This window comes from Drosophila navojoa, chromosome 2 (assembly GCF_054131105.1).
Source record: "Drosophila navojoa isolate 15081-1374.11 chromosome 2, UAZ_NAV_1.0, whole genome shotgun sequence".
In the NCBI taxonomy this organism is placed as follows: Eukaryota; Metazoa; Arthropoda; class Insecta; order Diptera; family Drosophilidae; genus Drosophila; species Drosophila navojoa.
The window spans coordinates 9,002,408-9,025,196 of record NC_142890.1 but is presented as its reverse complement, the minus strand read 5'-3'; the positions used below and the strand labels follow the sequence as shown (position 1 = coordinate 9,025,196).

Sequence of the window (22,789 nt, the reverse complement as noted above, 5' to 3'; positions counted from 1 at the left end):
TCTCAATAAACAATACAAATTAAAAACAAGTTGTGTTTTTCTTTTATACCGAGCTTCTTGACCGGCATATTTATTTGGGCTCAGTGTGTACACACTAGTTAATTTACTGTCAGCTGTTTTCATTAACATTTTACTATCGTATGTTAGGCCGATAGCTATTGGAAATGTGCGGTCGGACTCTTAAATATGAGGAGCTGCAATTAATAATCTGGTGTAGAAGTGGATATACTATATACAATAAGTTTTTTTTGTTTCTTATTAAATGTTTGTCAAGTACAATGTTTGGTAATTTGTTCCGGCGGGCATGGCCGGTGGGCGTGATTTAAATCACGATAAGAAATATCGAGTCACTTAACAGTGATACATCTCTAATTGCATCATGTTAACCGCGATTGCTAACTGTGAGGGCTTCGTAAATTGACTTGCAGATTCTAAAGCATTAAAAATATATAGCCGAACGCCGCGTTAGCCAATCTAGATTTTCAGAGTCGTTTAGGCGGCGTAGAAGAATAACTTAGAATGGGGACCAGTATCGTCCAGTTTGTGTACAACTACAAGGACTATGCGGGTAAAGATTGTGTAGCCAAGCTGGATATTTCATTTCCTTTTGAGGATGAAAGCATTGATGAATTGGTTACACAGCTTTTAGCCCAAATGGATCCTATGATGAGATATTTAGATGAAGACATAAGTAAGATACATACACATGTAAAATTAAACAAAATTTTATTCGACACTCCCCCCAAAAGATTTACAGAAAGAACTGCAGATGTTTATTGACCGAGAACATCAAAAATTCTATGACGACTACTCTGAAAAGTTAATTAACCAAGCGGCCAATGAAGAGCTGGACTTAGAGGCCATTGTGCGAAATACAGAACGTCTGTATAAGGAGGAACTGCTACAATTCGCGGATCGCATTGGTCCAAGCGATGAGGACATATTTGCTCAGAGCTTCCATCGCCTGGTACACTCCTCTTCATTGGAGGATATTCTTAAGCGCGAACGAGGATATGCAAAGGTCATAGCCGACATGACCGATCATATGGATTCTGAAGTGGAAACGTTGAAAGATTCTCAGCAACAGGAAATGGATAGCCAAATCAATCAACTCGACATAACTACAACATCGCAGGATATTAACAATTTGCTGGCTCAGCAGTATACAACTCATAACTTTGTTCGGAAACGCTATGAATCTGAGCTAGAAGCCATGATGGGTCATCAGAAAAACGAGTACCGCGATTGGATCACCAGTCAAGTTAGCCAAATGTTTCAGGTATCGCCTGTATCCACTCCCTTGGGCAATCGCTCCTCCATGTTTGTGTCGCAGCATCCATCGATGGAGGAGAGCTTTACAATACATCTGGGATCTCAGCTAAAGCATATGCACAACATCCGAATACTTAGCGCGAATGTGACGGACCTGTGCAGTCCTCTGCATGTGGATGAGAATCTGAATGGTCTCAACATGGCTTTGGGTCTTTACTCGAGCTCACTGTGTGGCGTCGTAGTGCTGACTCCTTCAATACAGGCACAGGCCAATAAGAGCATTATCAAAAATGCTAACAGATCAACGGAATTTCATTTTGATCAAATGGATGTGCAGCTGGAAAAGATCGAGAAACTGATCCGCGCTCTTAGCACCAGTGACACTAGCAGTACGCCCAGCAATGGCAGTGGCAGTGGTAGCGGTAGTGGCAACAGCACTGAAGGTAGTGCCACCTCTTCGCCTATTAAGCAGCATGTGGCCAAGCTAAAGACGGGCGATTTTTATATAACCAAACATTCGAATCTCTCCCAATCACACGTCATATTTCACTTGATCTCGGATGAGCCCATCAACAGCCCCAGTGAAATAAATTCACGTCATCCGGTCATACTTGGCTTGCGCAACATTCTTAAGACGGCAAGTCGTCATGACATAACCACGTTAACCATTCCAGCCCTGCTCCGCCACGAGATGAGCGAGGACATGACCGTACCGTGGTGTATCCGAAGAGCAGAGCTCGTGTTCAAATGTGCCAAGGGCTTTATGATTGAATCTGCCTCTTGGGGTGGTGCGGAGTTGAGGTGAGTTTTGTTAATCCTATAAACCTATACGATATTAAATCATGTCTCTCGCTCAGCACCTTGCAATTGTTGCTGCCCCACGATATATCCGAGGAACTGTTCACGACATTAGCTGGAATGGTGCCAAATGTATTTCGTGTCGCCAATCCAAAGATACTTGTTGATAATAACAAATAGTTTTTCATAAACACATTCCAGGTGAAATATTTGAAGACTTTTAATTTATTTATATATGAATATACACTTTATTCAGTTTCGTATAATTTATATTTAAATATGTATATGCTTCGTTTCATGTGGTTTCGCGCAAATTGTTATTTAAATTAAAAACACACTCAGAATTTCTGTAAATGTTCCTGTATCCAATTTCATCAATATAATAATTTAACTTCAATGCAACCGTTTTGCAAACTACAACTCTACTTTTGTATAAATACATATATATTGTTTAGGTAATCTTATGTGTAGTTGTGTGTGTGTGTGTGAGTGTGTATGTTATTTATGTATATTCCTTCCGAATTTAAATGTTTATCTTTGGTTTCATTAGACCCCGTCATGCTATTTGTGTCCATTTTCGTATGTGTGGGTTGTTCGGTTATCTATGTTTAATTTGAATATTTGAATAACTCTGCTGGTTGTTAACTTGTAAATATGTCGTGAAATAAATATATGTATACATATATATGTTTATTATATATATATATATATATATATATATATATATATATATACTTTGATTTAACAATAAATTACGTTATAATGTATCTGTTTAATCAACAGTTCGCTGTTTATATACTTTTTTTGGATTTTGCCAAGTACGTTGTATAGTTGTCTGTGTCTGCGTATGTTTTGCTGCTTTGCAGTGAGAGATAGAGTTTCGGAAAATATTCCATCTGAAACTTGGTTAATATATCAGTGTATTAAGTCTACAGGTCTTATAGGTTTCTGTTATTAATATATGAGTACGTGTGTGTGTGTGTGATTTTTTTAATAAGTACAGGAACGGGTCACATTTTTTGTGTTTTTGGGACGATAAAATACAACTTGTGTTTGATGAAAACATGCCATAGAAAAGGTGGTAAGCTTAAAAAATGATTATAAAATTGACATAATAGCATTATTATATGCTCATTCGTAGCTCAGTTTCATATGCCACAATTGCTTTAATGCTAGTTATAAAATAAATTATATTATTCAGCCATTTTTCGAATATCGTTTAGGTTTATATATTATGGCGCTCACAATTTGCCTGGTCGCACGACCAAAAAATCTAAATTAAAATTATTTTGCTTTTTCGGCATAGCATATCCCATTGACATGTAAACGAATTTTCTTTTATAAAAATGAAACGGTTGTATACTTGTGTGTATTTGATTGTTATTTTCTTTTCTTCTCTTTTGTAATACCTTTGCAGAAAATACAATTGTATAGAAATCTTTAAAATATTTCTCTATATCGCGATGATAAGTAGAGTGATTAGAGATCAGTTCTGTGGTTTACAAACGGACATTTTCAGTGATCTACAACAGGGTTGTGTATCTGCAAGAGTATTTAATCTTCGGCAAGCCAAAGTTCAATATAATTGTATGAAATATGTTTAATTTAGATGCTACTATTTAGGAGTTGTCTACGATAGCATGCCAAAATGTAGGGAAATACTTTATAATCGTTGATGAATCTACACAGCTTAATACTTTGCGCGTGCCTTAAACTACAATCTTGCAATAGGTCTAGACGTATTTTTAATTATCGAAATAAGAGTACATAATACGTGTGTATACTAAAATTGAAACTATCACAAAAAAACAAATACTTTTTTATATAAAGTATAAACTCAATGAAGTCAAGAACGGGCTACTGTCTAATTGAGTATGCAAGTGTATGTCTATGTCGGCGCAACTGGGTTTACATTTGACTCTCCTTGCGCCATTGAAAGGTTCCCGACTTGACACCAATGCTGGACGAGCCCTGGTTGCTGCTGGAGGAGAGCATATTGTTGGTGCGCCTGATGAGTTGGGCAGCTGAGTCGAAGCGACTGCGAATGAGTCGCATTGCTGGATTGCTTGAGACGCCACTGCGCTTGCTCTTGCTGTTTTTTGATGAGAAGAATAAAACAATTAGCACGAGGATTCAGGCAAAGTTATCTGCAGCAAGAGCTTACCTCGATGAGCTAGCCTGATTCTCCTTCAGGTTGCCCAAAATTATGCGCATATGCGTATCCCGGGCAAAATGATTATCGGGCAAGCCGGGCTTCGAGCTGCCACCACTGGGACCAGCACGATCATCATCCACAAACGCATTCAATGCTGGCAGCTGGCCTGGTGAGCTCAGCTCGCTACTGGGCGAGTGTGGAGGCGTGGCATACAACGGTGACATGCATTCCATGTCATACAGATCTGCTTCGTTTGTCATGTTGCTGGCTGTGATGGAAATAATAATTAGTTGCACTTATTATGAAATTGAATGATAACTTACCCAGCTGATGCTCGTTGAGATCAGGCAGCACCTGGGAGTGGCGCTGATGCGCGCCTGCACCGCCATTCATGTTCGATTTGTGAGCCGCTGCGCCAGAGCTTGAGGCATGCTTCGAGTTGACCATCAGATTGCGTGAGCTGAGCTTGCTTTGTCGCTGCAATTGCTGAGTGAAGGTGAGCGGCGCCTGCTAAAAATACGAAAACAAATATAAAGAGTAAGAAATTAAAATTTCTTTGACGTATAGGGAAACTCACATCGTTGCTGCTGCCCGTGGATTGACTAGAGATGACGCTCTTGCGCTTGTGCAAGCTGCTCGTATCCGATTGCATTGTGTTCTGATAAAAGTTGTTCGAGCTGTGCGTGGAACTGGAGGCATTCAGAGCCTGCAAGTTGCTGCCATTGTGCACCGTTGCAGTGGTGGCCGCCGAGCAAACCGAGGAAGCTGAGGCGTGTGCTGGGTACGGAGCTAGGTTTTGGTGCAAGGGCAGCGCCGGCGGCTGGTCCGGAGAGCGCAGCATGCTGGCATGGAATTTTGCTTCATTGGGATTACTAGCTTCATCTAAATGGAGGATAAGGGATTTAGTAACAAAGCAATATACTTTTGCGTCTAGAATTTCTCTTACTTTTGGTATAGCTTTCAAAGATCTTGAGTATGCTGCTGCGACTAGACTTGGCCGCCAGCTTAATGGGCGTGCGTCCACAGTGATCCGACTTGTAGGGATTAGCGCCGTACTGCAGCAACGCGATGACACACTTCTCGTGACCCTCCTGAGCGGAAATGCCCAGCGCAGTGGCGCCCTGTTTGCAGGCATGATCAGCCAGGGCGCCATAGTAGAGCAGTATATTCATAACATCATGATTGCCCTGCCAGGCGCACGAGTGGAGAGGTGTTCGTGCTTCCAGGTCCATTGAGTTGACATCGGCGCCAGCCTCGATCAGTGTCTTCACCATGTCAGCATGACCCTGCCAGGCGGCCACATGCAGCGCAGTACGTCCCTCACTATCGGGTATATTAACGTCCACATTGGTCATGTCCAGCAGGTATTTGACAGTATCGAGCTTATTCTCCAGCGCCAAGATGTAAAGTGTGGTGCGTGAGTCGGCGTCTTTGGAGTTGACATCGCAGCAGAACTTCAACAGATACTCCACCGTATCCATGTGGCCCTCCAGGCAGGCCAGACGGAAAGCGGTCTTGCCATCATGGGCCTTCTGGTCCACAAAACTGGAATGTATCTCCAGCAGGGTCTGCACACAGCGAAGACGGCCCTCTTGTGCGGCCAGATGCAGTGCAGTCTTTCCCTCATTGTCGCACTCATCAATCTTGGCGCCCGAGTCCAACAGCTGCAGACACACCTCATGGAAACCTTCAAAGGCAGCGTAATGCAAGGGCGTCCAGCCGGCATTGTCGCGATGGGTCTCATCTAGCCCGCGATCCAACAATTGGCGCACCGTTTCAACATTGCCTTGGGCAGCCGCAATGCTCAGCACTGTGCGTCCCTCAGAGTCCATGCAATCGATGCCGCAGCCCCAGAAAAGCAACAGCCGCACCACAGTTGCATGACCCGCCGTGCAGGCGGCCCACAGTGGTGTACGACCCATGAAGTCTGCCAGATCCGGGTCGGCAGCATTCTCGAGCAACAGCTCGCAGACCTCAGCGTTGCCCTCAAACGAGCTAACCAGCAACGGCGACATGCCATCATTGTCCAGCTGATCCGTGTTAGCGCCATGATCGAGCAGCGTGGAGATGACTTTGCTGTAGCCCGAGGAGCCGCACAAGGCAGCTACACACAGCGCACTGCGTCCATCCAGATCCAGATGGTTGACGTTCGCGCCATTCTCCAGCAGTATCTCTACAATATCATAGTGGCCCATGTATGAGGCGGCAATCAGCGATGTGCGGCCCTGGCGATCCACAGAGTTGACATCCGCGCCCGACTCAATCAACAGTTTCAAGATATCCTCGTGGCCGCTCCAGGCTGCTGCGCGCAATGCAGTGCGTCCCTCCTTGTCGGCCAGATCGATCTTGCAGGCGGGTTGTGCTATGAGCAGCCTAACCACCTCGCTGTGTCCGCCCCACGATGCGGACCGCAATGGTGTCCAGCCATCGCGATCCGCATGGTTGACATCCACACGCTTCATGCGTCCAGTGCCATCGTTACAGGGCTGGGAGAAGCTCAGCAGCAGCTTGACTACCTCCAGATGACCGTTTCTCGAGGCTATATTGAGAGCGGTCTGCCCGTTATAGTCCTCAATCTCCAAGTCAATGGGGCTCTTGCAGGCATTGAGAGCTCGCTCCAGCAGATGATGGTTGCCATCATTTGCGAGAATATGGATTAAGGCCTTGCCCTTGTGCAGCTCAATGTGATGCGAATCGGAGAGCTGATGCAACGTGCTCGAAGCGTTCTCATCTTGGCTCTCATGCGGTGGCTCGCTCAGCTCCGAGGGGCTCATCGTGCGCTGCGTCTCCTGCAGGCAACTCTTCTCGCTGGACAACAGCAGATCTGCCAGCTCAAAGTCAATGTTCTGCGACTTCTCGGACAGTTCCGGCGACATAAGCGAAGACTCGGATGAGTCTTGGGTGTCGGCATTGTTGATGCCGGTCTCGATGAGCAGCTTAAGCATCTTGGCATCCGTAGGCAGGCTCGGCTTGAAAAAATCGCACAGGAACTGCGCAAACGGTTCGCTAAGCTCGTTGGCAAGAAAGCGGTCCAGCATCGATCGCGTCTTGGGCAAAAAGTTGACATCATTCTTAAAGTCGTGCTCGCATTGGGCGCAGCAGTTCAAATGATTTGTGTAGAAGCAGTCGCTCAGGTTCACGCGTGACTCTAGCAGCATCAAGATGAGATCCAGATCGATGTGCCGGCTGGTCAAGTACTCGCCGCACTTGATGAGATGATAGGCGAAGCGTCGCACCGTGTTGGCGCATAGGGTGTCCGCCACCAGTAAGTAGTACATGGAGATCATAACGTGGCCCTCGTTAACATCGCAGATAAACTTTTTGGTTGCGAACTTCACATCCACCAGCCAATCTGCGAAGGAGCTGTGGAAAATCTTCAGACGCTGCGCATTCGCGTCATATGCCAAGATGTTGCGCATGAGCTGCAGACGTTTCTCAAACTCGTGACCGTCGATGGTGTAGTTGTGCGTGCGCAAACAGTTGAAGAGGAAGAGCTTGTCCACATAGCCGGAGGAGGCCAGGAGCACATTGAGCAGCGGCCGTATTTTCATGTACTGCTTCTTATTGAACGACTTCTGGCAGATGTACAAGTAAAGGCCGTTCAAGGTGCAGGGTATAAGCTTGATCTCGCGAAAACTAAAGAAGTTGTCCTTGATGCCATGCAGCACCTTTTCCAGGTACAGTATGCAGCCATTCGATTTGATATAGAGCTGATGCAGCGACTCAATGATCTCCTTAGTTAACATGATGCTGTCCTTGAAGTCGGAGTTCAATCGGTTTATAATATACTCCTGCACGTCCTTAACCACATGCGATTTGCGCAGATCATCCAGAGTTATCTTCTTGAAGCCGGTAAACATTTTGGTAATTTGCTTTGTCTGCTTCTTGGTGGTGCACACCAGGAACAGCCACTTGGGGAACAGATGTATGTGGTTCGAGAGCAGCTCGGCCACGTTGCGACTCTTGTGACTGGTCACAGTGCCACGGCCACCCTTCAGCGTGGATATGAGATTTCCCTCATTGATGTAGTTCTCATCGATGGAATCTATGAGCAGCAGCAATGCGGTCTTTGGGGGCGTCAGCTCGAGCAGGGGAAAGAGCAGTGCCTTCTTAAAGCACTCATCTGGATTCTTCTCGATGCTGTCCACGCTGAGGCACTCCAGGATTTCCGGATTGGACATCAGCAGCTCGTAGTAGCCATCGGCAATTATGGTTCGACAGCTCTTGGTCTTGGGCAACGGTGGTGGCAATGTGCTGGTGCTATTTTTAATCTTTGGCTTCCCGCCAGGAATGGGTGGCACACTTGCTACAGTTGGAGTGATCTCCTTGGGCAGTTCCACACGCTCCGCACTGGCACCAAAGTCAATGAGCGGCTCTTCCTCTGCCTTTTCCGGCTCCACGTTTGCCGTTTCCGGCTGAGTCGGTTCCTCCTGCAGCTCCTGTTCAGTTTGTTTCTTGTCCGCTTCCGACTTGTCTTCGTTGTGCTTCTCCTGCTTGTCATCCTTAATGGCCGCCTCGATCTCACTTTTCAGCTGCTCACTGACCAGGTCGGCAATATCTTCCCCGCCACCCTGCTGTATTGCCTGGCCGTTGCTACTGGTAGCTGCGGCAGTCACCTGCTTTGCCGGCGATGAGACGCCGCTGCCGGTGCGACCCCGCTTCACTGGTATCTTCGACTTGGACTTGACAGGACTGCTTTTGGCAGCGTCCTTCTCCTTCTCTTTCTGTTCCATTATTAGCTTCTGTTCCTTTTCGCTGCCTGTGTCCTTGTCCTGTTCGCCGCGTTCCTGAACAACCGTATTCACACCACGCTTGGGCGGATGTGTGCCATAGCTGTTGTTGCTGGGCCTCTCCACCAGATCTGCCAGATCCGGCGAAAGCTGATTTTGAGCTGGCGCCGGCTCCGACTGCTGGCGTGTTAGGCTTGATTTGCCTGGCTTCTGAGCAGTCGAGGTGCGTCGTTTTTCAAACATATCCAGCTCCTTGGTGTCGCATTCGCTGGCTCCGCGCTTCAGCTCCTCGATGAGTAGATCTTCGGCATTCTCGTTGAGTGTAATATTATTCATTGCCTCGTCCAACTTGGATTCCTGCTGCTGCGCTTCCTCGCGCAGAAAGGAAAAGCCCTCATCAATAATCTTCTGGCTGTCATCTCGATTTATGAGCGATGCATGGCTGAGCAGCTGCAGCACAATCTTTCTCATGAACAGCGAAAGGCTGTGGCACTCGGGATTCTGCGACTCGATCAGATAGCAGGCCAGCAGCTTGCGATTGAGTATACCCTTGGTGCCCGAGTTGCCCTTCATGATAGCCTGACAAATGGAGGTCTTTCCGGAGCCATTGGAGCCTAGCACCAGGCAGCCATTGTAGCTGGAGCTGGATATGGCAGCCGCCTTAGCGCGCGCTGACACATATCCGGCACTGGCTGCGCCTAGAGCACCCGGCATGGGCTTCTTGCCCGCCGTCCGCTGCTCCAGGCACAACGCGATCTTCTTCAACACCCACTCCCGGTGTATATAGACGGTGCTTACAATCCGATGATTGCTGGGCTCCAGTGGAGCCAGACCATTGACTTCCTTGTCCGGCGAGTGTTTCCGCTGCATCAGCGACTCCAAATTGGCGGCTGTCTCATGCGCCGGCCGCTCTTGTTGCTTGTCCAGCTCCACGCCATCCTCCTCGGGCGCGGAGCTGCATGCAGCACCATTGGTTGGCGCCAGTTCGAGTGCGAAATTCTGCTGCACCAGGTTGGCAAAGTGCTCTTCACGTGCCAAATTGGAGAAGCTCGAATTGGGACAATCTCTTCCGCTAATCTCTAGCTTCTTATGCGCCTGCGTGGTGTCCTTCAGAAAGTTGAGGATGCGTCGATCCTCCAGCTGCTGATTGGGCGTAGTGTTGGCACCCAGCGACGCCGGCTGGTTGTTGTATTTGGAGCCGCCGACCAGAGCACTGGTGGATGCATTGGCATCCGTTTCCCGCTCCACCTGGTCCTCATCGTCATTGGCATCCAAATCGGTGACCTGGACCGGATTGCCATTGCGCATGCTGGCCAATCGATTCGAGTCCCGCAAATTGGACAGCTTGGCGTCAGTCGTTGGTGTCTCCATGACCGCACCATGTCGACTCCGCTCGCTGCTCTTGTAGCGATCCGACTTACGCAGCGGCGTCGCATAGAGCATCTCCTTGGGCATGTTGCCAGTAATGCTGCCAGCATGATGCTGTTTGTTGTTCCCCGGCCCCGAATTGCAGTTGCCTAACGAATTGGAGTTGGCATTCGGATTACTATTGCCGATATGGTTCAGCAACGGCTGCCCCCCAGCCTGCGCGGACTTCTGATGATGTGGCTGCTGCTGCTGCTGCTGCTGTAGCTGTTGATGCTGCATTTTGCGCACGGATTCATTATACATGGCCTGACAGGGCAGATTCTCGTAGATGTCATTGCGCAGATTATCGTTGTCTGTGTGCTTAGACATTGTTGTTGCTGTTGTCTGCTCTCGGACTAGTACCAGCTTTCGAGTATTTACACAGTGCCTTTATCCTTGCGTTGCGTTTGAACAAAGTCGGCTGTCTGCTGCAATGAAACAAAGTAAAGTTTTAATGTGGGCTTTAATTTGGAAGCCGTCGTGAAATTTGTTGATTATTTTCATAATGCCTTTAAGATATGCTATATTAGCTCTTATTTAACTAACGTGTCTTTTATGTACCTCAGCATCTTCTGCTTTGCTTTGCATCGCACCTTGTTGTTGTTCGTTTTTATGATGGCTTCACTTTTTATAGCATCCCGCCAACAATTGACCTGATTTTGTGAACACTGTCAACCCTTTGGCACTCCTCACACATTCACACACATACCGTAAATATACATCAGAGGGCTGTTACCAAAGTATACCCATATCACCCTATATATATATATACGAAGCGAAGGAGTGAACACATCTGAATTTTAAACGTATTCCTTATATCTACAATGGATAATTCGCGCTTAGTAGTCCAATTTCAATTTACAGTTATTCTAATGCGCTTTAAGTAGAGCTTTCGAAGTGATTGCTGTGAAGTTGTGAATTCTTGAGCCGACCCTCGTATGCACAATCTTCTCATTATATTTTGTAGAGCTTGTCTCTGGCCACAGCCTTTTGTTCTCGCTTTTTATCTGGGCCCGTTTATGTGCAATGTGCGTGGGCGGCTTTCGGGTGGTTTCTCGCTGGCTGCGCTGCTTTGGGATCCTCGTGCTGAATGCTGCGCAAATAACACTCTTTATGCTGCAAAGTTTTTATTTTAAACTTCGATTTAGTCGTTGCGTTTCGAGCACTGCCTGGCTATGTATGTTGTGTCTTGGGGCTGCTTGGAATGGGTTGCTTGGGGTCGAGTAATGTAACTAATGATGCGCTGGGTGCTTGTTGTGCAAGTTGCAGTTGGAAAATGGAGCAAATTCAGCACGTTTGCTGAACAAAATGGCTGGAGCGTTAAGGCTGCGAGAGACCGACCACAGTGTGCTAGTCGTAAAAATCGATGGAAACACAAAATGATTTACGGCCTGAAGTGTCTGGTGACGTTGCCAGCAGAAAAGTTGCCGCAAAGTGTGGCAAGCACAATAACGTCGACGTTTGATAAATTACCATAATGTAACTAAGTCAGACGTAAAATCTTTTGATTAACCAAGTGACACGATACGACACTCACACATACATACATCCCGACACACAAATGTCCCTTCGGCCATTCGTCGAACCCAAATGAAAGGTCGGTTAGTCGAGCTTCTGTCCGTGTTGGCCGCAACCACAAATCCATCCCACAATTTTTACAGAGAGTGGCATGGAGAGTGATTCTCAAGTTACAGCTAAGCTTAAGTTAATTACCGATGCGTGTCGTTTGCACCCAGGGGCAGAATAAGTGACCCACACATATGCGTATTTTAATGATTTCCTAAACAGTTGATTTATGCTATAAAGCAGAGTTGCAGCAGCGCCATATTTATTTAACATTTGTATAAATAAATCAATTTATAGGCATGGAATACTCGTTCTCGACTGTGAAAAGTGTCTATAAATTTAAAATAAATTTTCCTCTTTGCCAGAGCACTCCTTTTTTATGGGCAGCCCATAAAAAGTATGGATAACCCAGCCAAGCTGAACTAACATTCACGCTGCTCTGAGTAACAGCAATCAGAAACAATCAAGTTTGCTCTCATTCACTGCGTTTTCAATTTGCATAAAACTATCCTGCAATCAAAGCAGCTTCTCATTTATAAATCGAATTTGATGCCACTTCCATATTTCAAATGGTAATCCAATCATTTTTATTGTTCTTTCTTTCAGCAATCCACAAAAGCTTAAAAATAAACACATTTATTTACTCAGACTGCATTTATCTTAAATTTGTACATAAAGCACCGTAAATTATATCCTGGTAGCTGTAGCCTGAGAGCGTGTCCGCTGCATAAGCATTGGAATTCTAAAGTCAACTTTGGCAAAGTTTCATCACATTTTTTTTATACTTTTTAAAAGTTTAATTGGATCGCTTGTGCAATTTAGTTAATTAAACATACGACAGGCATCTAAAGACGCATCTTATTTGAATAAGCTAATGGAGGTAAACGTTGAAGCGCTTTTCACCTTTCAATCATTTCCAGGGGCTTTTACGAACTTAGTCATGAAACTTTGCTTTTCCAGCGGCAGTTATTCAAGCTGAATATATAATGTATGCCTGGCAGCGTAAACGTATACATATATCTCCACATAAAAGAGTTGAATGCTCGTAAGGAAGTAAATACATTTGGAATTTATGCATAATTTTTTTTTACAAAATATTTTCGTTCTAGTTGCACATAAATAAATTCAAAGGTCATTACAATTTTTACGTTATTTGCCAGCAGAGAAAATAAATAAAAATGTATCGTTGCTTTGGCTGTCGAAATCATAAAAATATTCGGTGAATTATATGCGCACGTTGTAAAAATATCATCGATAGGCTGCCAAAATGAAACGTAAACAAGTGAAGTGCTTCAAACAAAGACGAAACAATTTTAATTAATTGCGTAAAATCAATGAAAGCAAAAGAAGTATTTCTGATGCCCGAATATGTGTATGTAAGTATGCCAGGAATGTAAACACACGCCAGGCGCACACTCACATGAATAAATAAATAATAATAATTGCACGCCTCGCAAGCGGCGCACATGGCATATGGCAGCAACTGTATCTACATCTGACTTGGCAATTGTATCTGACAGCAGCTGCCTGAACTTGGCCAGCGTAAGCGTGGGAATTTGTAAATTTTCCAGCTCCTTGCTGCGTGGTGTCGCATTAATATTAAGCGAAAGACAAAAAAAAAAAAAACAGCAAGAAATGAAATGAATATATACGGAAAACTTTAGTAGAGAAACAAACTTTTGACGTTCGCCAGCTGCAGTTTGCACCGCTCATAATTGATATGTTGCAGCTACAACTGTAATCTGCATATTGTATAATAGACTTATTAATCAGCCCGTGTCAGCTGCGTGTGCGTTAACACTTTAAGGACGTCTGACAGGAAACGCTCTAGTCATTTGCATTTACATTCCAACTTGATCATTATTCCTTCTGCACGTATTCAGATATTTTGAGTTTAATTTGCTGTCGCTGCTTGCCTTAAAATAAAATACAAGATAGAATAAAATATTCCATGCATTGCAAGTGCGAGGCATGTTGTTACACAATACAGCTGATAGGGAAGCGTGGGTGTGCAATCACTGGCTGTCTATGCTTCGCTATACATATATGAGTGCCGCTCCTGCAGGCAGCATCCTTGCGCTCAATCAGCACAGCGATTGTGCGAGCAAATATCGAATCAAATATTGCTACAAATTGTTTACTAGCACAGCCAATGCCACATGCAGGTAGCAGATCAACTATCTAAGCGCAGCAGTTGGGGACTATCAAATGCTCTATAGCAAGGGGACTAGAAACTAAACGAGAAGGAATTCTATTCTACTCATTGATTTCTCCGTTTCTAATATTGACTAAAATATTTGCATATTCTAGCATCAGTGTCAACTTATTCTCACCTCATTTAAGCTCAGCTCTATGGCATAATCCCATTTGTTATTTCGACATTTATTCCCTACAATCAGGCTAGCTACTCTGTAGCCTGCAAAAAGTGATATTTCTAAAATTCTGTTTTTCTAGTTCGCACGAGCTGCTTTCACCTAACAAAAGCCGATTAAGGACTTCCATTTTCGCTTCAATTGAATATTTACAATATTTCTCTTGTATCCTTTCAGTGGCAGATATATCAGCAAATACTTGATGCACAAAGTTTTGTATACACACGTATGATACCCTGGATACACATATATAATTGTATGTCTTTTAGTGTTTTTAGGGAAATCATATTAAAGAAATATGAATTCAACTGTAACAATATAATAATATGAGCGCAGGATATCGAAAATCGCTGGGCGGGCAAAAAGTTGTTAAAAAATGTTAGCTTAGAGCAACATCCACAGTGAGAACAGCAAAAAGAGAAAGAGCAGGAGCCAAAAGAGCAGCAGGAGCAGCAGCAGCAGCAGCCAAAGGACAAAGAGGAAAAGTTTCGCATTGATTTTCTAGTTGCTGCTGCAGCTGCAGGCGCAGTTAGTTTTCTATATGTATGTATGTATGTATGTATGCATGTATATATTGTATAAAAAAGAAAATAGTTCCCGAGACGTAATCAAAACGAATGCAGCTCGAGTATTAAATGCGCTTAATTTTTGAAATACTATACGGATGTGGTGCGGTGGTGCCGGATGCGGCTGTTTAGTGTGCTTATGCAGCTCCCAGTACGCCCACATTTGTGGGCTGTGAGCTGCCCCTTCGTTTGCTGTCCTTGGCTGCTACGTGACCAGAGCTGGCATTGTGTTTAGCGTTTGGTTTGCGGCGTTTGCTGTGGCTGCAGCGGAAGTGAATTCAATGCGGGCTCATCCAAACAGGGACAATCCGATGTTGCAACGTACGAGCCGCAGGCCGAAACAAAACAGGATGTCAGGAGCTTTTCAGGATGCGCCCAGTTGTCCCCAGGGGCATTTGACGAACGCTTAATTAAACCTTAATGTTTCATGACCGCCTGAAATGTGAGCAAATATTCATAAATCATTGAGCGGCATTCGTTCGACAACAACAATGCGCTGCCCTGTTTGCCATCCTTTCAGCTGGCTGCCAAAGGACACACCCAAAAAAGAAAAAGTGCATAACATTTGTATGCGAGCAAATTCCTGTTGCCTCCGTCCTTAAAAGCTCATCAACATTGCTTTGCAATGGGGCAAACTTTTCGCATATTCTTTTATTTACTCTGCACATTTATAAAGTTGAGTGCTGAAAGATAAACTGCAAACGCCCCATTGTTATGCGAGCAGTGAATGCACTGGAATTAGTTCAACTGCAGTTAAATACCCTGTCGTTGAAGAGGCCCTAATAGCATCTGTCGTGTGTCTCATCTACCCACACGATTCACTAATGTTTCCGTTGTACAAAGTTTATTCGATTCAATTAGCAGTTGTTTTAGCCATAGGTATTAGATAAAATGGCAATTTAGACAGCACCAAAACAACAACGAAAACAATTTACCATGCAAAAACTTTGCCAGGAGCATGATATCATCATGTCTAATGGAAATATAGATCTCTTTGGGGACGCATTCATTTTTAGTCATAGAATATTTGAAGCAGACCCAGCTCTACGGGCCTCTCATGACAGCCAGATAAATTGAATATTTTATAGCTATATTGTGGGTATTATGTAAATTTCGATTTTAGGTCAGACGAGCAGTCTGGCTCTGTTTAGAGGCCTATCCAAATTTGAATAGTAAACGTAAGCTATAAGTTAAGATCTTAAGCTTATACGCATTGCCCTTTAGAAATTGGGTATTTGTCAGTGGAGCATTGTGCCTACGGAGTCTACAAAGTTGTTTTCATGTAGTTGCATTGTCTTCGGTAGCCGCTCTCGACCCGACCTGGGTTTTATCTATGTCAAAATGGTCGCACGCACGATATTGTTGTCTTGTCTTTTTCTTTACTTTTTGTGCGCCTCTTTCTCCCCTTATCATTACACTCAGTTGTTGTTGTCTCTTACTTTGTCCCTTGCTCCTCCACTGTTGTCAACTGGCTCGTGCTCGCTGTCGCCTTGTTGTTGTTGTCTGCATATTGACATCGTTTTGACAAACAAGGTTCCTCGCTCCAGCACACGCAGTGCACCACCAGCACCACCCGCGTGACTTTATTTCGTTGTGACATGTGCAGAAACACGCACTTCATGGACCTTTTGGCATTTCCGTTTCCTCAATGGGGCTTGGCATATTTTCAGCCTGTCTTGTTTGTCTTTCAATAAATGTGCGCGAGATGCGCTTCACAAATTCTACAATTTACCGTAATAAGCGAGTTCCGTAAATTCTTAGACTCTACGAATTGCAATTAATTAGGAGTCTTGGGTATCCTTTCAGCTATAATTACTTATGCAAAAATAAAATAAATTCAAGCTGAAAATAATACGAAAAATCATTGAATTTGAATAACGCTTGATCCACTCTCGGCGAATAAATGTCTGTGACATGTCGTCATATGAAAGCGATGTATGTAATTTGGTAGTAAATATATGAGTTGTTTTTATCTGTTTGCCGAGTTACATTTAATCAAATTAACAAACTGACAGAAGGCACACAACGGAGATGGCTCCAATGTGCCCAAGTTAACTTGGCATTGGCCTGACATTTAACAGCTCCTCGTCCATGGCTTTATTTATTGATGAGCACACTGAGGACATTGTAAGGAGCTGCTTGGGCAGAATGTTTAATTCAGCGCATATCGTCTGTATGGCATTCAGCTGTCGAAAGGACACTCAGTTTGGCATTTCGCTTTCTTCTCTTTCTAGCGCTCGCAATCTAATTGAATTGACAACTTTCGTTGGAGCCGACTCGTACATAAAAGAGCATTACTTAAAGCTTTCATTCGGCAAGCGAGGGACTACAAATAAAGTAATGCATGTCACTCACTGCCTTCCCATTTCATGCTTTAGCCGGTCACTGGAGTTACGTCCTGGCAAATGCCAGCGCACGTTCGCATGACTCAGTCTGTCTACCTTCTTCGCCTCGGGCTTAATTAATGTGGAAACTGATTACACTCACGGTGGCTGCTCCCCCAACCCCTCCTGCTCCTCCTCCTCCTCCTTTAGCAGTGGGCTGCAGCATGCGCTGCAAAGTGTGCAGCTACGACTGTTACCCATTTTGGCATTGATTTAGCCACAGCTTTGTTTGCTACCTTTGCTGCCCCAAGAGCTCTACCTGTGACACGTTCCCGGGCAAACAGAAGGCAAAATGGCAAACTGCAAACAAAATGGGCGTGATGGGGCGTGCGTAAGCTTTGGGTCAGCTTATTGTCGCTAAATTGCAACAATTCCGTTGCCCGACGTCCGTCGACCAGATTTACCTTGGCCCCCCCGGTGCAATTCCGCAATGAAACCGGATTTAAGTTGACATTAAGTGAATTGCACAGGTGCTCCGGCATCAGAGTCAAGTGCAGGGTTACTTTTTATTTAGGTGACTGCAATGTAATCTACATGCATAGCTGGCAAAGCGCTATTGATTAGCTGGCATAGCATAGGACAGTGACAGTGATAAACCTTTAACCAGTCAATATATGACTGATTTGTCAGCTGTCCATCCATCAGATAGACACACGTCACATCCGGCATAAGTCGCATTTGTCTATGTGAAATGATAAATGGCCATTGAGAAGGAGAAGAAATTCGAGCTATGCATATGTGGAGTATTTATTACATTTTATGTGGCTAAACAATTGCAGTTGCTTCATTTTCTGAATTCATTTTCATTTTGTTATCTATATAAATTATATTTGTGCAATTCATCAGGTGGATAAAAGTCATATTGGTGAATCACATGTTTGAATGACTTTTGTAAATTTGGCATCAAAGTGAATAATGGAGTCAGTCAATGGTCACGCTTGTGTAAACAATATCTGCAGTTTATTTTGAAGTGTTTAAATAAAGGGTGAATTAAATTGCCCTTTGAATTGCATAATTGACACTGCACTTACCTAATAGACGAGAGACTATTGCATTCTCATCAAGACGAATGAATGAGTGAGCAGTGAGAATGCTTCTTGAAATATATGCATAGCTGAAAGAGAAATAAATGCAGAAGAGATGAGTTGTGGGGTTTGCTATAGCAATCATTTATGTAGATATTAGAATTTATTTGTGTTATGTATTTATTATGCATACATAAACATTAAGATAATTAATTTAAAATTGAGCTACTATTTTAATGTTGACAATTGCAGAGTATGGCAATATTTGACTTTATACCATAACAGAAAATATTATATATAATTATATATATTTATATAAATGTATTTAAAGCATACTCATTTAAGTAAATTACTTGAAGTTATTTTTGTTACGAAATTCTATTAAGAGAAATGCTGAAAGATCCCAAATAACATTTCATATAATGCGCAAGCTGAGACGAGGCAATATTAACAATCGGCTCATTTTTAATCTACTTGCTAAATACTGTCTATTATCTGAACTTAATTGCATTTCACAGTTTCTATTTTTGGTTTTGTGCAATTTGTGTTTAATTCAGTGCAAACAAATCTGATTTGTGGCTGCATTTGATTTAGTTCTGTTGGCTGTTGGCCAAATGCATTTCAATGCAATGCATAATTAAAATTTAGCCAATAACAATTGAATAGCTAACTTAAAAATCGTTAACACATTTTGAGTGGGTTTAAATCTCCATTAAATCAGAATACAATTTTCTTTATTTATTTATTGACGCGAAATGCCTTTAATTGAGCAGTGCTGACATTTACATTAGATGCAGTTGCCGGAAAATGGATAAATGCCTGAGAATATTTCATTTCGACTCTTTGGCATTTACAAGATTTTTTCATTAATTTATCAAATGGCCGAAAATCGATGTGACCCACTTAACTAAATGAAAATGAAAATTTCATTGATGATCATCGCTGGAGCATTTTTTGTTTGCCATTTATCGCGATGCGCTAATCAAAGCAACGACAGCTTTCGTGATGGATGATGCTAATGGCACGCCATCGCCCATCGCCCATCGCCCGCATCAGGTGTTTGTGTGGGTAAGCCGTATGTGTGTGAGTGTGAGAGTGAATGCTAATGAATATTAACAACACCCAAATGAGCAGCGACGCTTAAGAGCAACACACGCCACAGGCTATAATCATCAAATGCAACAGCAGCAACAACAACAACAACAACACCGTCTTCTACTCGACTAAAGCTTACCCTATTAGCACGTTACCAGCTCAATATATTCCTAAAGGGTAAATTTTTAATAATTCACACAATCCATTTTGGCTTCCTTAATCTGTAATGTAAAATTGATATGTTCAAGTTGAGTCGAGCAAACAGAAGTAGTCGACTCGAGTGATACCCTGTATTCAAAAACTTGAACAAGTAAGTCTGAATATAATCAATTGGCAACAGTTCTTATATTATTATTTTCAAAACTTAATAAACCCATTCAATTTGTTACAGGGTATTGTTGAGCACCACCATCGAAAACCTTTTCGTGTAAATTCGTCCTTTGATTTAACATGAATTTCAACTTGACGACAGCCAACGAACGAGGTTGCCAAAGTTGAGTTTTGTCAAGCTCAAATTGAATCAGCAAAGGCAACCGAAACGGAACCAAACGTCACTCAGCTCCACAGTCTTTGGCATTGATTGGATTAAGCCGAGAGGAGTTGCTCTAGCAAGCCAGCTGGCTGACTGTGCCATAACCGCCGTTAAGAAAAGCTTTCTAATCATTGGCAGCCACTTGCACTAATTGCCAACAGGATGCAAAATAAACAGAGAGACGGAGAGAGAGAGAGAGAGAGAGAGAGGGAGCAACAATCAGAGAGCATCAAGCAGCATTCAGCTGCGTATATCTGGAGAGCTCTTCCATCCATGGCAGTGGAATGAAATCCAAGCTGGTGCCAGAGCCAAGCATTGAAGGCGATAATGAAATATCTGGATTGCCTTTTGCGCAAAACCGAGCGATAAACGCCAAATGCTGAGACGCCACGCCGTGGCTGCCTCAACGTTTTTGAAGAGCAGTTGACATGCAACTGTCGCTATGGAGTGTCGCCGTTTATTGAATTTCCTGCTGCCATTGATGCTGGGCATATCTGGGACATGGCTGCTGCCCATATCCCACTTGGAGCTGATGGAGTTCGACTCGAGGTTTCTGGCACAAGTGCTGCTCAATGTGAATGCCAGCGTGGAGCCTTGCGAGGATTTCTATGGCTACGCCTGTGGTAATTGGAGTGCAAACTACGAAGACACTCAAAGCTATTTGGATATGCCTGGCTACATGGATTACAAATACAACAAACAACTACTGAACGCCTTAGAGAGTCACTGCCAGCAAGGCGGCATCTATGAGCTGCTGTGGGCGTACTATGTGTCGTGTCGTGACTTGGCGCAGCCGGCACTAAATGAGCTGCTGCACTTGCTGGAGCCTCAACTGGATCTGGAGTGGCCCATTTTTCGAAGCAATCACAGCGAACAGTGGCGCAACGAAACCCGATTCGATTGGCTGGCCACGCTGGCCAAGCTGCGTGTCTATGGCCTAAATGGCGTCTTTATCAAACAGGATGTAAACGTGCGACGCGGCAATGGATCGCATTATGTGTTGCTATTGGCGCCGCAGTTAGCCGATGAGGAGCCGTTGGGTGAACAGGAGGTACAAGATTTGTACGCAGCCTTCGGACTGGATGAGTCACTGGCCAAGAATCTGACCGACAAATTGATGCAGCTGGAGTGGCGTCTAGGCAACCTAACGCTCCAGGAAAGCCCGCAATCAACGGACAGCCTGACCGAGTGGACATTTGCGGAGCTACAGCAACGGCTGCCCCAAATTAATTGGCGTCACTATTTGCTAGAATTGCTGGATGCAGATGTGGCGGATGCAGTGCAGCTGGTGCAGGTAACAGCGCTCAATGCCAGCTATCTGGAGCAGCTGCAGCTGATACTCGCGGATAGCTCCAACGAGACAATCTGTTATTATCTCATGTTCAAGCTGCTCTATGCATTCAACGAGGAGTTGCCGCCGACCGGCTCGAATGAAACGCGCTCCACGGCCTGTGTGCTGCAGCTGCGCGGTCACATGCCACTGGCCATGAACTACCTGTACGAGCAGCACTACTATAGCGAACGACGGGCGGCGACTGATGCGGCGCTGCAGAAGCTGCAGCAAAGGCTAAGCAAGGAGTTTGAGCGGCTGATCAACGAGAACCATTTGCAATTGAATGCACTGGAGCTGTCCTATGTGCTGGAGGAGCTGCACAGCCTGCGCCTCAAAATAGGCAACATGCCGCCAGGCCTAACCATGTCCCAGTTGATGGCATACTACAAGGACTTGCAGCTGCAGCACAATGATTTCTATGGCAACAAGTTGCAGCTGCTGCGGTTCTATCAACGGCTCGACCAACAGCTGCTGGCCAACCAGCCAGGCATGTGGCCAGCCCATGAATACTATCAGCAGGATGCAGTCGTGGCGCGCAGCTCCTCCCCAGGGAAAATCTTTCAAAATGCCGTGCTGCTGCAACACGGCTACTTGCAACTGCCGCTGTACGATGCTCGCCTCTCCGACTTGCTGCAGCACGCCCAGCTGGGCTTCATTTTGGCGCACGAGCTGCAGCATGCATTTGACTTGTTTCACATTGTGTACGACGGCCGAGGCAACTACAATCTCACCGGGTTGGCGCTGCTGCAGCATTTTGCCAACTTCATCAGCTGCTACACCGAGCGCAATGCCCAGCAGCAGCTGTTGCTCTCCGAGAGCATGTCGGACATTGTGGGCTTACGCCTGGCATTTGCATCCTACTTTAATGCTGTGCCACCCACTGACCGCCCACCAGTGGGCAATTATACACAGCAGCAGCTCTTCTTTATCAACTCGGTGCAATTCTTATGCGCCAACATGCAGGAAATTACGGGCATGAGCGTCACGCAGGATGCGGAGCACGGCCTGCATAATGAGCGAGTCAATCGCAATTGGCCGCATCACGAGCAATTTGCCAACGCTTTCAACTGTGCGGCCGGCCAGGCCATGCACCAGGCGGACAAGTGCCGGCTGTGGTGAGCTCGAGATCTACTATAGAGTGTTGCGTGCTCCTAATATAGTCAATATCGATTAACAGTCAGCACAGTTTATGCATGCTGGCTGCCCAGGTGCATATTAAGTGGATGGACGAAGTGTTCCATGCACTCAAATGAGAGCTATGCGCTTTGAATACATTAAAATTATCTACTACGTTATCTAAATACTTAAACAAGCTATAATTGATTAAACATAAAGTGCGTTTAAAGAAGTCATCGAGTTAGTTTTCTTCCTCCCCCGATCAGCCACTCATATTGAGTAGAGAGTATCCACGAGTTTGATACTTTTCCACGCAAATGATTAATATGGGCACGTAAATGACCTTGAGAGGCATAAGGTAACGACCACTACAACAACCAGAGTCCACGCAACAATAACAATAACGTGCATAAATTACGCAACCTCCATTAAAATGTA

General features: G+C 44.6%; 3 protein-coding genes and 1 long non-coding RNA gene across 10 annotated transcripts in view; 3 read left to right on the top strand and 1 right to left on the bottom strand.

Moving 5' to 3' along the window:
• The first annotated feature begins 284 nt into the window (after positions 1–284).
• On the top strand, positions 285–2,490 carry LOC108656585 (FERRY endosomal RAB5 effector complex subunit 3). Its single transcript, XM_018108775.3, has 3 exons — positions 285–691; positions 750–2,073; positions 2,130–2,490. The coding sequence occupies exons 1-3, from the start codon at positions 520–522 to the stop codon at positions 2,248–2,250; spliced, it is 1,617 nt and encodes a 538-aa protein (XP_017964264.1). The 5' UTR covers positions 285–519; the 3' UTR covers positions 2,251–2,490.
• The window catches only part of LOC108656572 (uncharacterized), a 34,032-nt gene continuing 13,520 nt past the window's right edge, over positions 2,278–22,789 (bottom strand). Inside the window, exons 2-8 of one of the 7 annotated variants that reach the window (XM_089260807.1) lie at positions 19,510–19,591; positions 18,282–18,364; positions 5,172–10,790; positions 4,803–5,107; positions 4,549–4,735; positions 4,235–4,493; positions 2,278–4,162 (exon numbers count right to left, since the gene is read on the bottom strand). In XM_089260807.1, the coding sequence (XP_089116933.1) occupies positions 3,979–4,162; positions 4,235–4,493; positions 4,549–4,735; positions 4,803–5,107; positions 5,172–10,692 (6,456 nt within the window). In that variant the 5' untranslated portion in view covers positions 10,693–10,790; positions 18,282–18,364; positions 19,510–19,591 and the 3' untranslated portion in view covers positions 2,278–3,978. The remainder of the gene's footprint in view (positions 4,163–4,234; positions 4,494–4,548; positions 4,736–4,802; positions 5,108–5,171; positions 10,791–18,281; positions 18,365–19,509; positions 19,592–22,789) is intronic. The other 6 variants (XM_089260814.1, XM_089260799.1, XM_018108745.3 and 3 more) reach the window with 6 other exon arrangements.
• LOC149092107 (uncharacterized) lies at positions 12,240–13,416 on the top strand. Its single transcript, XR_016196920.1, has 2 exons — positions 12,240–12,973; positions 13,038–13,416. It is a non-coding gene; the product is annotated as an uncharacterized LOC149092107 (long non-coding RNA).
• On the top strand, positions 20,215–22,587 carry LOC108656583 (phosphate-regulating neutral endopeptidase PHEX). The gene has a single exon (XM_018108761.3). The coding sequence runs from the start codon at positions 20,345–20,347 to the stop codon at positions 22,352–22,354; it is 2,010 nt and encodes a 669-aa protein (XP_017964250.1). The 5' UTR covers positions 20,215–20,344; the 3' UTR covers positions 22,355–22,587.